General features: G+C 34.5%; 1 protein-coding gene across 6 annotated transcripts; it reads left to right on the top strand.

The window, feature by feature from the left end:
- Positions 1–7,001: 7,001 nt before the first annotated feature.
- Positions 7,002–13,416, top strand: LOC137806912 (pentatricopeptide repeat-containing protein At4g22760). 6 transcript variants are annotated; one of them, XM_068607295.1, is made up of 5 exons: positions 7,002–8,882; positions 10,392–10,503; positions 10,595–10,694; positions 12,520–12,607; positions 13,054–13,416. In XM_068607295.1, exon 1 carries the CDS (start codon positions 7,086–7,088, stop codon positions 8,823–8,825), a length of 1,740 nt encoding a protein of 579 aa, XP_068463396.1. In that variant the 5' UTR covers positions 7,002–7,085; the 3' UTR covers positions 8,826–8,882; positions 10,392–10,503; positions 10,595–10,694; positions 12,520–12,607; positions 13,054–13,416. The 6 variants fall into 6 exon arrangements, with proteins under 6 accessions (XP_068463396.1, XP_068463395.1, XP_068463394.1 ...); XM_068607294.1 differs by having other exon boundaries at positions 10,337–10,503; XM_068607293.1 differs by having other exon boundaries at positions 7,002–9,018; positions 10,337–10,503.
- Positions 13,417–13,732: the final 316 nt, after the last annotated feature.

Below are 13,732 nucleotides of genomic sequence, written 5' to 3'. Positions count from 1 at the left end.
CTTTACTCCTCAATCACTTTGAATTTGGTCATGACAACAATTTTTGGGTGATCAGAATGAACCATTCAAGAACTGGACACTCACACTACCACAAGTGGTTACCCAGTCACAGGTTTTTGCACATTTGTTGGCACAGGCAGAACTGGTTACCCGTGTCACTGTAAGTTGTCACTTCTGTTTGGTTTATGGCGACCCACTGGTGAAAGTATCAACTGTCTCAAATCACTTAACAATTACTTTTGCATCACCTCATAACATGTAAAAGTTCACCTTTAGACCTCAATCACTTTGAATTTGGTCATGACAACTGTTTTTGGGTAACTAAAATGAACCATTCTAGAACTGGACATCCACTCTACCATAAGTACTTACCCAGACACAAGTTTCTTCACATCTTCTGGCATAGGCACAGCTGGTTACCCGTGTCACTATAAGTGGTCACTTTTGTTAGGTTTATGGCTACCCACTCTTGACAGGATACCCTTGTCATTATGCTGCAACTTTAGTAGGGTTTCCCTCTCAACCACTTCTGACAGTAAGGACTGTCATAATCAGTTAACTACTTTTGCATTACCCTGAGTACTTAATTACTTTGTAAATGGTAAGGACTAAAATTTGTAATCACTCAATTTCACAACACTTGAACAACGCAAAAGTGGATACCGTTGTACAATATGGTAACTTTGATGGACCTTTACACACAATTCAATGATAATTTGTGTTCAAATTAAAGGGTAATCGGTGTTCATTTTTTCATGACCTTTGATTTAGATTACAATTATAGTGTTTATATTTTCGTCACATGTGATTGAATTATTCAACTATTAGCATCATTCTTGTTTTTACTCAACATAATCAAACATTAAATCAAAACTCACATTTTGAATCAATAATTACATTTATACAAATGTAGCATTACATAAAATAGTCATTCTAGGTCATAAATATCTATAATTTTTCCAATAAAATGTCAACTCATGTCCAAAATCATTTAACAATTATAAGGTCAAAATTTGATTTACAAGTTGAAGCCTGTATCCTATCCTAATTACACAACATTGCAGGGCGTCACACTTTTTTGCCCCTCAAGTCCAAATCTGACAGCAAATGTTCACGATGGATGTCATCTTTGTGAAACACCCATTTGGAAATCAAATCCTCCAGCAAACTTTGAATTTGAACCTAAACAAACATCACCCATTAATATATACACAGATACCTTAAAAGACAAACAAAAACATATATAAATGTAATCAAAGTAAAACCAGTTGAGGTGTATTATGGCATAGTATTGCTATCAAACTTAGGGGACTCCGTCCCATAACTCCATATATTTCACAACCATGACCCCACAATCAAACTGCAAAATGCGAACCACAACCACATTATTCAGTAATACATACATGAACAACTTAAACCTATCTAACCTTAATTACAAAGTACTACAAAATCGATAACTACTCACATATTTGGTTATAATGGAAGCTTTGGTTCAATAACCTTAAGAGGACCATCCATTCCAACCATATTAAACATATGTTGAACTCTTTGTGTTTGGCCAAATAAAATCAATTTCAAAAAAACACATACCAAACAAAACACAAATCAGATCATATTTTATATTTCACAAACACTTTACATTTACTTAGCAACATACCACAACTTTATCAATGCAACTAGTGCAAAAAAAACGCATATAACATCGGTTCTAGGAGACATATAACATTGGTTCCTTCATCGATGTAGATCTCAGCGATGTTAAAGGTCAATCACATATAACATCGTTTGTAGAAACCAGTGTAAAATGTACCAAAATCTAAATAAAATATTAAAAAATATGTGCTTCAGAAGGCATATTCCGATTGTGGCTCCCAACCGGTGTTATATGTGCTACAAAGTCACGTACTAAGGCCACTTTTACACCGGTTAGGACGCGCAATTCACAAACACGTAATAGGCACTTATTCAATAAGCCATTTACTCGTCTATATAAACTCTTCAAGAATAGGAAAGTAAAAAACTATAAAAAATATTATCAAGATCATTGCATTTCTTTTCCTATCTATGCATTCTAGCCTTAATCAGAAAAAACATAAAATATTTTAAAAAAATATGCAAACTTGAGAAAAAAAATTCCCAATTCAATACTAAAAGCATGAGATTTTAGTATACAATTTCCGAAAATGAGCAAAAGCAGCAATTAGAAATGAAATCAAAATGAAAAAGGAGCGGATTTAGAAGTGGAAAAGGACCTGATATGTCTCTACTTGATGAGAACCCTGGCATGGTGGATGGACTTGGCCATGCCGAACTTGAATACGAGAGTCTAGAGGCGGCACTCTAGGAAGTTCTCGACAGTGAGTGCAAGGACGTAATCGAGTTTGTTCTGAATCTCGTCGAGGAGATTGTAGCAAAACATGCGACGGAGGAGAGCCTCGCCCTCAAAGATTCGGCGTGGGTTCTTCTTGTCGAAAGTGAGGAGGTTACAAGCGTTGTTGCGGATGCGAATAGGGAAGTACTGAACCCTCAACAACTCCTTGCATCGAGGCCCGTACTCTCCCACTAGCTTCAACTCCACGTCTAGACGCTCCTTCTCATAAGGACGACGAGGCTTCTTGAACGTTTTTCCATCTGCCATACAAAACAAAAGAGATTAGTGGTGTTATTACGGTTGTTGGAAGCGGCATTGGCAACAAAGTTGGAAGGAGAAATGGAGGCAAAAAGAAGAAGGAAAACATAGAGTAACGCGAATGGAGACTAAAGGCATAAGCCAAGAAAATAGGGTAAAAACATATAATACACCGATTATGACTAATAACTGGTGTAATATATCTTTTTATTCACTTAAAAAAATTGAATCTGAAATTACATATAACACTGATTGGATAGATGTGTAATATGTTCCAAATATTTTTAAAAATATCACCGCGTTTTTGTTTACATCAGTTCTCATTTAACTGACCTAATATGTCATTCTAAAAAGCGTTATTTGCATAGTGTGTATTTGCATGATTAGCCATTGTGTCCAAGGGAATCCAAGACAAACAACTCCCTACTGTCACATTTGACCGCATAACACCACCAGTGGTCATCATGCACAGTTGGCACAAACACCTAAGTGTTAGCAAAACGAAAGAAATTATTCTAATGTTCCTAAACATGTATTTCATATGTATGTTAAAAAATAATCACTCACAATATTAGCATTTAATATATCTTCTAATTCAAGGATGTCATTCGGGTAAAAAACTTTGTAATCCTTTGCATCCCAAGCCCACAATTTAGATTTTGGCTTCTTTATTTCTTCAAAATACTAGTTTGTAAAGAAATGGAATCAGATAATTACAACAACATGTTGAATGAAACAACAAACATATTACACATACCGCAAAAAAAGGATTCAAGCAAACATGTTTCAGATTGTTGCTTCGACTTTGCTTTTTTTTCATCGTACATCATTGTACTACATGTAAACAACATAACCTACCTGTATATCAAACATTATATGTAAAATTATAACTATGGATTTTACCATGTTGTCCACTTTCCCTCTAGGCTCAAGCGAATGGATGTCGCCTTCTGTCATGATCTGCTTATTGACTCAACTATGACTCTACACAAAAACAAGCATCATATTAACACTACATTTTGATGGGGACTCTCCACCAAAATGTCGTGCTTCAACCACTATATCCAACGTCTCTTCTTCCTTTAACAAACCCCAATCCCATACAATCTAAAAAAATTCCAATAAATGAATTTAGGTAAATTAAAACTTTCACTTCAAAAGTTCAATAAATGAATCATCAATTACTCCATAAAAAACTTCATAATACCTCATTCGAAGCAAAAACAACATGTATTTTGCTTGATCGGTCATTTACATGGGCCCATTGAAGAACACGCAAAAAACAAAATGTTGAACTGGCATGACCAACACCTACGTGTTGAACTGCCCACAACTGTTACAATGAAAAACAAAGTTCGTAAATCACTTTTTCAATTTCAAAAATACAACACTTGTCCATATTGAAAATATGCAAAAAGCACTTCAACTAACTTGTAACACAGCAACACCTACCAAATGTAGTTCGACTGAATTCTTTTGGAGGTTGAAAATTTCAGAAGCTCACTGTAGACTCCTAACAACTAACTCGTGCACGAATTCACCCAAATTATACATATTCAATTCATCTAAATTATCTAACAAACTCAAGGGAAAACTACTAAAACACCTAGATGTTCGGGGAAAATAAAAAATACCAAACCCAAACAATATATACAGTCTACAAAATACATCAACATGTTTTTTTTTCTTATTTTACTTTCCTTCAACTTGTTAACAATGTCAACTATTCTGATCTCCTCCTCAACAAATAATTTTTTAATCAAGTCACCCTCATAATCTTCTAACTTAACATTTTTACCAGTAATTCTCAATCCCAAACAGATACAAACATCAAAAGGACTAAATGACACTAGATGTTGCCTTATCCTAAAATATTAGTCCTCATTTGACCACCTACTAACCAATTCCCTTAAAATAGTACTTGAAATAATTAATGGTTTATCTAATCTAAAAGATAAACTGGGACTAGATGTAAAGTTGGTGTGGTTCATTCTAAAACCAAGACAAGCCCAACACAAAGACCAAACTAGAACCACACCAACAGAAGAGAACAAAGTGCGACACAACAGAAAACGCAACACCACCACCAACTGGAACCACCACGGAAAACGTAGCACATCGACGACGACCTGAACCAAGAGAACAACGACAACGAAAAGGAGGTCACTGTGAGAACATAAATGACCGCATAGAAACGAAGAGGGAGGTCACTCAAAAGTCAAACGAGCGTGGGAATGAATCTTTTCGACCTAACATTTTTTATTTCAAAAATTGCCACCTCCACTTGTCGCATCACCCACATCACTCTCACTATGCCAGCTCATGCCATAGAGGGTGTCAACGTATCGAAACCCATAATTTTATATGAGGTGATGAGGAAAAGCATAAACAGAATCACACGTTAGTGTTTGTTTGTGTTTGTGGACCCACATTATTGAACAAAATGCTTTGATGACTCCAAATCCAAGTGGAAAGCTTGAAGACCTTGCTGTTGTGTGTGTGTTGTCTAGTTGTTTGAAACTTGTTAATTCACTCCTTAAGATGATCCAAGTTCATTTGAATCTTTAACATTTTGAAAAGATGGGTTTTCTAAAAGGAAGTGAAATTTCAACAGGTTGAAATTTCGAATCAACAGGTTGTTTGACACTTAGTGGATTTTAAAATGATTTGGAAAAGCTTTGTCTTTGCCTTTACTGTCAAACAAATTTCAACAGGTTGAAATTTCGAATCAACAGGTTGTTTGACACTTAGTGGATTTTAGAATGATTTGGAAAAGTTTTGTCTTTGCCTTTGTTTTCAAACAAAAATCAATTGATTCTTTCGATAAAACAACCGATTGTTTTTCTAAAAACCTTAATAGAATTTTGTTAAGTAGTTTCAATATTTTTTTAATGATCTTAACTGCCTTAGCTCCTTAATTAAATGTTTTTTACCACTTAGTTGGTTTATATAAAGGTGGTTTTATGCTCCTAATCTGGAAGCAAGAAAGAGAGTTTATCAAAATAGTTTTTCCAAGATTTGAAAGAGCTTTGGATCATCTCAAATGTGTGGAATAGGATTGGATCTTGTATTCTGAACTTTGATCTTGTGATTTACCCAGGTTTATTCTATTCCCTTCTTCCTTGATAATTGTATTTTTGTACTGGTGTTGCCAAAAAGTGTTGTGTGTTCTTGAAGGGATCAAGATCAACATTCTTGGTGTGGGTTTTGCCAAGGAGTGGTGTACTCTTGAGGGGTTCAAGATCATCACTCTTGATTACATAGTGTATTCGTAGTGGTTTCTGAGGACTAGATGTAGCTTAGGTGTTGAGTGAACCAGTATAAACTTTCTGTGTGAATCTCTCTATCCTTACACTCTTTAAACTGCCTTAACTTTGTTTGTATAAACTGCTTATAAAAACAACCGATTTTTTCGAAAAAACAACCGATTGTTTTTCTGGAATCATTCTAAAAACAAGTTTGTTGATTGGCTAATCTTATTCCTTCTTCTGTGATACTTCATTAATCTTCATTCTCTCCTGTATTTGCGAAAATATTTAAACAAACAATTCACTCCCCTCTTGTTTAAGGCTTACAATTCTAACACACGTATGCAGTAAAGGTACTATTTCCAATTGTAAGGGTAAATCGGTAACACCCATTTCTAACATTGAAAATAGGTCATATTTGAGGAAATAAATAAAATAATGTGAATTAAAATAATAATATTTCATAATATATAAGTGAATGTAAACTTAATTTTAGAAGTTGGTATGTAAAGTTGAGTTAGACTTAAAGTTTATTTTTTAAGATTGTATCATAATCATTTAAAGTTTGTTCTAGCGAGAGTTTGTTTTAGCTAGAGCTTATTGAGTCTATTAAATCATTGTCAGACTAGTTATAAATATATAGTTTGACACACGAGTTGGAAGATCTCAGCGTGACGAGGTATATTGAAAATCTCACATCAGTTAAAAATAAAAACATTTTTATAATATATAAATTAATGCAAATCTAATTTTATAAACCTATTTTATAAGGTTTAATAGCTTCTTAACAAGGATTGATCATAAAAGATAAAAAAAAAACTATATAAAAATAGAAATTAAATTAAATTTTTAATTACTTATAGTATAAAAATATGTGAAAAATAAAGATACAAGGTTTTGAAATTTTGGCCACTTAATTCATACATAAAAGATAACAAAAAATAAAATAAAATATGTAATTTAATTGAGGACATTGATAAATTGAGAACTGACTCTTATGTAGATCATTCTCCAATTAATAATACTATTATTTTAATATTTTTTCATATTATTTACTTCCAAATTTATTCTTTAATAAATATATTTTTTTCTAAAACATAGACTCTCATGGTTGTAGAGTACAATTTTCCTTTTTAACATCCAGTGAGGTTTTTGCTTGGATTGAGTGATTAATGTTTCTTTCTTAAAGCAAACCCAACAAAGCTTAAATGGAAGTTAGGAAATTGGTAACCTTAATGAAACAATGTTCAACTGTGAAGCAGGCAAAGCAAATTCATGCCCACATATTCATCAACGGTTTTACTTTTCTTCAGCCCATTTTAATCCATCACATGCTTCTTCGGGATGTCACTAACTATAGAACTGTGGCACACTATGCCTACTCAATGCTTCACCATTTGCAGAATCCAGATTCCTTCTCGTGGGGTTGTGTGATTCGGTTCCTCTCTCAAAAGGGTCTGTTTACTGAAGCTGTTTCACTATATGTTGAAATGCACAGGAGAAGATTGTATCCAACTTCACATGCTATCTCCTCCGCACTCAAGTCATGTGCTAGGATTCAGAACATGTTGGGAGGTGTATCAATTCATGGGCAAGTTCATGTGTTTGGATTTGATACTTGTGTTTATGTACAAACGGCCCTTCTTGATTTGTACTCGAAAATGGGTGACATGGGGACTGCTCGACACGTGTTTGACGGAATGGCTGAGCGAAGTGTGGTTTCTTGGAATTCTTTGTTATCTGGCTATCTAAAAGCAGGTAACTTGGATGAAGCTCAAAATTTTTTTGATCAGATTCCCAAGAAAGATGTTATATCTTGGAACTCTATGGTATCTGGGTATGCCAAAGCAGGAAATATGGATCAGGCGTGTACTTTGTTTCAACTAATGCCAGAGAGAAACCTGGCCTCCTGGAATGCAATGATCACTGGTTTCATTGATTGTGGAAGCATAGTGTCAGCAAGAGAACTTTTTGATGCAATGCCCAGTCGAAACTGTGTATCTTGGATGGCAATGATTGCTGGATATTCAAAGGGTGGGGATGTTGATTCTGCTTGTAAGCTCTTTGACCAGATGAATCACAAAGATTTGCTCTCGTATAATGCTATGATAGCTTGTTATGCTCAAAATAGCAAACCCAAGGAAGCCCTTGAACTATTTAATGATATGCTTAAACACAATATCTATATACATCCTGATAAGATGACATTTGCTAGTGTTATATCAGCTTGTTCTCAATTGGGGGATCTGGAGCGTTGGTGCTGGATTGAGTCACGTATGAATGACTTTGGAATTGTTTTGGATGATCATTTGGCTACTGCTTTAATTGATTTGTATGCAAAGTCTGGAAGCATTGGCATGGCGTACGAGCTATTCCATGGCCTGAGAAAGAGGGATTTGGTTGCATATTCTGCAATGATATACGGATGTGGAATAAATGGAAAACCATCTGATGCGATCAAGTTATTTGAACAGATGCTTGCTGAATGTATTATTCCTAATCTAGTCACCTATAGTGGAATCCTAACTGCCTATAATCATGCTGGATTGGTTGAAAAAGGTTACCAGTGCTTTAACTCCATGAAGAACTATGGACTCGTGCCTTCAATTGATCATTATGGAGTCATGGTTGATCTCTTAGGGAGGGCAGGACATCTGGATGAAGCATACAAGCTTATAATAAATATGCCAATGCAACCCAATGCTGGCGTTTGGGGAGCTCTGCTTCTTGCTTGCAGATTACACAATAATGTGGATCTTGGGGAGATAGCTGTTCAGCATTGCATTAAACTGGAGAGTGATACAACTGGTTATTGTTCTCTTCTTTCTAGCATATATGCTACAGTTGGCAGATGGGATGATTCCAAGAAGATGAGAACGGGTGTGGAAGGAAAGGAAATCATTAGGATACCTGGATGTAGTTGGACAAGTAACTTAACTACTCCATGATTGGCAGTCTTTGAGGGATTGAATGGTAGTAATGAAGCAGTGACTGGAGGTGACGTGGTACGTGATTCTGCCAGTGACTCAATGTCATAATTGTCCATTATGATTGAGGAATTTGAAGCTCTTGTTCTACCACCTTTTCTTAACCTTTTGCTCCCATTCTATTGCAAATCTAGAATGCCTTCGGCCTAGACTTGTGAGTCAACATACAAGAAACTTGAATGACACACTGGTAAAACAATTGACATGCTTGCTTTTTTTTGTGCAACTGTCTTCAGTTATTGACTGTCGATTTTGTGATTTGACTTATACTTTATCCGCTCCTTTTTAATTATCAGCCTTTTTTTGACAAAAAAATTGGTTCATTTTTATTTGTCATTTTTAAAAAATTTAGATAATAATATTTTTTTCAATTATACCCTTAATCTAATTAACATGGAGAGAGAGAAAAATTAGTTATGATTACAGAAAGAGAAAATGTAATGACACATAAATGTACATTCAAATAAGAAAACTGAAAGAGGTAAAATAGGTAACTCACTTAAAATTGTATTAAAAATAAAAGATTAAACGATTTCCTTGGTTTTGGTGAAAAAACCTTAAAACTATGAACAGATAGAATTTTTTTTATTTGTCAAGGGCTGAAACCGTAGGTGTTGTGAGACAGGATGCAACAGCTGTGGTCCATCAAGCTTGCTTATTTCTCAAATAACATTTTTAGAGGTTTTGGGGGTAGTCAAGAGGGCAAGGGCACAAGGGAACTTCATGGTATGAGATGCACATTGTTATTTGGCGCCTAGCTGCCCATGGTTGGTGATGAATTTTTAAATATAAGGGACAATTTTTGCTTTCACCTCTCCTGTGGGATAAAACAGTTTGTGGTGTTTAGCTGTTGGCTATTTTAGATCTTTATTATATATACAGAGACGTTGATGAACATTTTTGTTTGTTATGGTTTTTAAATTTATAATCTCGGGTTTCTTCTTCAAGGATATTTTGATACTTTATTAATCAGTTGTTTACAAGGTTTATTTTTACTCTTTTGAATTTTCACTTTTATTGATAAAATTTTATATGCAACTTTATAAGCTCTTCTCCTTTTGTTACCAACTACGAAAGGTCTTCTTTGATTTTATGTTTTAAATTTTGAGTTCCCTCTCACTATTGCTGTGAAATTAATTTCTTGTTGTCCAAATTAAGCATTGTCAATTGGTTTTCTCCTCTAGCATAAGTTGTTCATTTGCTTGTGACTCACTTTTATCTTGTGATGCTAATTCTATTTCTGCATTTCCCTTTATATCTACTGTAGTATATTTCCTTATCTCAGAAGGCAGGAACAAACTTTTACATCCAATCAACCTTTTTGTGGTTAAAACTACTTGTAAAGTATCTTGGTATTTATGATAGTTGATTTTGGAATATAATATATTTTAAATTGTTTAAGAAAACCCTTTAGTTTCGATTTAATATGTTCTATTGTATCCCTTTATAGGTCATTTTTCCTATCATTGCAGATTATATAGGAAGGTTTATGGATTGTTGAACTTTAGATCTGGATTTCTTTGGCAGTCAAGACCCTTAATTTGATCCACACATTGATGCACTCTCATCATCATCAAAAACCTGAAGATGGATCAATCAGTCATTGAGTCCAGAGATTGACAAGTATCCGTTTCTGAGGGTATCATGTTCTGGCTTGCCATTTTCTTGGTTATACTTGCTTAAACAGTTGATATTCTCTTAATTATTGACATTCCCGGTGTGTTATACAGAAACAATCGGATCTTTTGCTGAATGCTGATGATTTGGATGCAATGTGGGTGTGCTTTAAGATAGAACTGTGCGATTGATGATGCTACTACTGCAGAAAAGGTTTGGCATTTTCACATAGTGTATTTATAAGTCCTGGTTAGTTATCAATTATCTTCTAAATCTTAACTAATATCATTTAATCTTTAAAATTCTCTTCAACTGATTTCAAGTACCACAAAGAGATATAGCCCTGGTTACTTATCTCTTATCTTCTAAAGCTTAACTAATATTATTTAATCCATAAAACTCTCCTCAACTGATTTACTTATCTCTTTTCAAGTACTATGAGTAGATATCCCTTTAGTCTTGGCTAAGGAAGTTTTATTGAATCTCTCTTTTTGTTAATCATTAATAGACCCTATAACCGATTTTAGATAAGTTACATCCCCTATTAATAAGAGATCAGACCCATGACCGGTATACAGCCTCAAGCCGAGTAGATGAGGCGAAGAGGGTTAATAATTAATAGGTTCTATAATTGACTTTAGATAAGTTACATCCCCTATTAATAGGAGATCAGACTAACTACCAATACACAGCCCCCCAGCCTCAATCCGAGTAGACGAGGCGAAGAGGGTTATCCAGTAAGAAATCAAGAAATAAATTATGATGTAAGTTGTGCCTAATTTGTCTATGGTCGTGTACGAAAACATTAGATTTTGACAGATACAAACATTAATAAGGTGTTAACTTCCTTATAGGCATGTAAAAATATTGAAATTTGTCCCATAAAAATATCAAGTGCAGGGAAATATTAAATACCTTGACAGATAAGCCTTTAGCCCTCGTGTAGTTCATTTTGATGATTCATTTACTTGACGTGCATTGTTTCGTTGCTTCCATGGTCGAGTTTTAACCAATTTAATCAGTTGGTGGTCATCCTTAGTTTAATCTAAGGCTGTAATCTAGTCAAGCTAGAACCGTTCAGTTGATGGTCAACTTTAATTTACTTCTAAGGTTGGAAGCTAGCCGAGTTAGACGTGTTTAGTCGATAGTCAACCTTAGTTTATTTCTAAGGCTGGAATCTAGTCGAGCTACACCTGTTTAGTCGATGTAGATTTTGCCCAATATGTTGGGTTGTAAATTTTCTGTTGTAGATTTTCTCTTAGTTGTAGTAGATTTCGCCCGGTCGTGCTGTTGTAGATGTTTTGTTGTAGATTTTCTCTCGGTCGTAGTAGATTTCATCCAGTCATGCTATTGTAGATGTTTTCTCAATCATAGCAAATTTCACCCACTCATGCTGAGTTGTAGATTTTCTTAGTAGATTTCGCCCACTCATGCTGATTAGATTTTATGTGAGTAGTAGTAGATTTTGCTCACTCGTGCTAGTCGTGTTGGGTTGTAGATTTTCTCTCTAAATGTACGTATGCTGCAAGATCAATACCTTCTTGTTGTTCCAAAATAAAAGCGGATCTTTCAAGTGGAATTCTCTGAATTACAGAGGCCCTTTCTCTATATATCTTCTTCTCTTTCTGCTTCTGTTTTTTTTTACTGTTTGTAGTGGTAGCAGTGTCCCATACGTCGAGACCCTTTGAAGCGGATTCATCAGAGGACGATTTAGAAGGGGGTTTAGGGTTTACAGAATTTTTTAATCCTTCCCTTCAAACTTTATGAAGTTTGAGAAAAATGAGCAGGGAAGAATTGCTATTCTACCCTTTTACCTTTATGTGATCCGAACTGTTCGTCACCTGCCAATCTTTACTGTTTCAGTGTAATTGCTGTTTAATTCTTTTGAATACTTTGGCGTATATGCAGCTGTGTTATTGGTTCATTAAAACATGATGAATATATCTAATGTTTGTGACTGTTATTGTTTCTTCATTAAAACGTGATGAATATACTTAATGTTTGTGACAGCTACTGAGTACTAGTTATGGTTATGCAGGTTTCACTTACACAGGCAAGAATTGACATGAGTGAGCTTGATGTGGATTCTGATTTTTCTTCAGCCTAGTGGATGAATTCTTATTGCTGTTAGGCTTCTAATTGTTTTAAATTGAAAATGAGTTCACTATCTCATCTGTTCATTTTTTATTTTGCTGTACACATATATACATACGTATTCTGTTATAGGAATAGTCACTTTGATTCAATTTTATATGCACACTTTTCTTCAAATAGAATCCTTTCACTGGTCAACCACACTTATGGAGTGGTATCACATGATTCATCCTTGTTATGAGTATATAGCCTTAATTTTATTGGTGTGCATGGTTCTTATGTCTAACCCTAATTTTATACAGTAAGCAAATTCCTCTTGGCCAAATTGAGTGTTTGAGAATTGTAACCCATGGAGTGGTTTATTTAGTATGCTCAATATGAAGCTAGAAAATAAATTGTATTTGAACAATTTATTACATTCTTATATAAAAACATTATGTTAAACTTCATTATTCTCATTATTTACTTTGCTCTTCAGGAAATGGAGGCCTGTATACGAGGTCTGATACCCAACATGGCATGGCACAGTTACGCGACATGACCGCCTTTGTTCAGTATTGTCATATTGCAGCACACAAATTCTTCTTCTTTTCTGATCCTCATAGACTAGAGTTGCATGGCTGATATCTTTTAGTTTTTAAGTTTAGATCTTGCTTCATAGTTGCATTACCTCTGTTTGGATTTATGTATTGTCACAAAGGATAATTTTTTTAATTTTAGAATATATTGACGTACGGCATAACTCATAGCAGCTTTCAGTATGTTCTCTAAATAAGAGAAAAAACAGACAGAAATTGAGTACGGAATCTATAAAATAGTCCTCTTCAATGTTTTCATGGTAGTTTGCAAATTGTTACAACTTTCAATCCTATCATTTTCCATATTCATCTTGTAATAGATTATCCAAATATGGGATGCTGTTTAGCAATTGTTGCTGAAGTGAACTGTTGACGTCAGAAAGCTATTAATCAATCATTGAACTCAATTACACGGAGAAAATCCCAATATTTAAACATATTGTTTCTGAGATTCATGAAGCATCTAATCAACATTTTTCTTGTCATATTTATCATTCAAGAGAGCACCTATTGTCATTCTCCATCCTAGTTTTTCCATTTTCAGAATCCTACGAGTGCTAGGACCGATGACAAAATGAG

The sequence above is a fragment of the Phaseolus vulgaris genome, chromosome 3 (genome assembly GCF_000499845.2).
Source record: "Phaseolus vulgaris cultivar G19833 chromosome 3, P. vulgaris v2.0, whole genome shotgun sequence".
Lineage (NCBI taxonomy): Eukaryota > Viridiplantae > Streptophyta > Magnoliopsida > Fabales > Fabaceae > Phaseolus > Phaseolus vulgaris.
The sequence above is the reverse complement of the archived record's forward strand: the minus strand, read 5'-3'. Positions and strand labels throughout refer to the sequence as shown.

Excerpts from the sequence above, each read along its gene's own strand:
- LOC137806912 (XM_068607295.1), top strand. The coding sequence starts at position 7,086 with ATGGAAGTTAGGAAATTGGTAACCTTAATGAAACAATGTTCAACTGTG.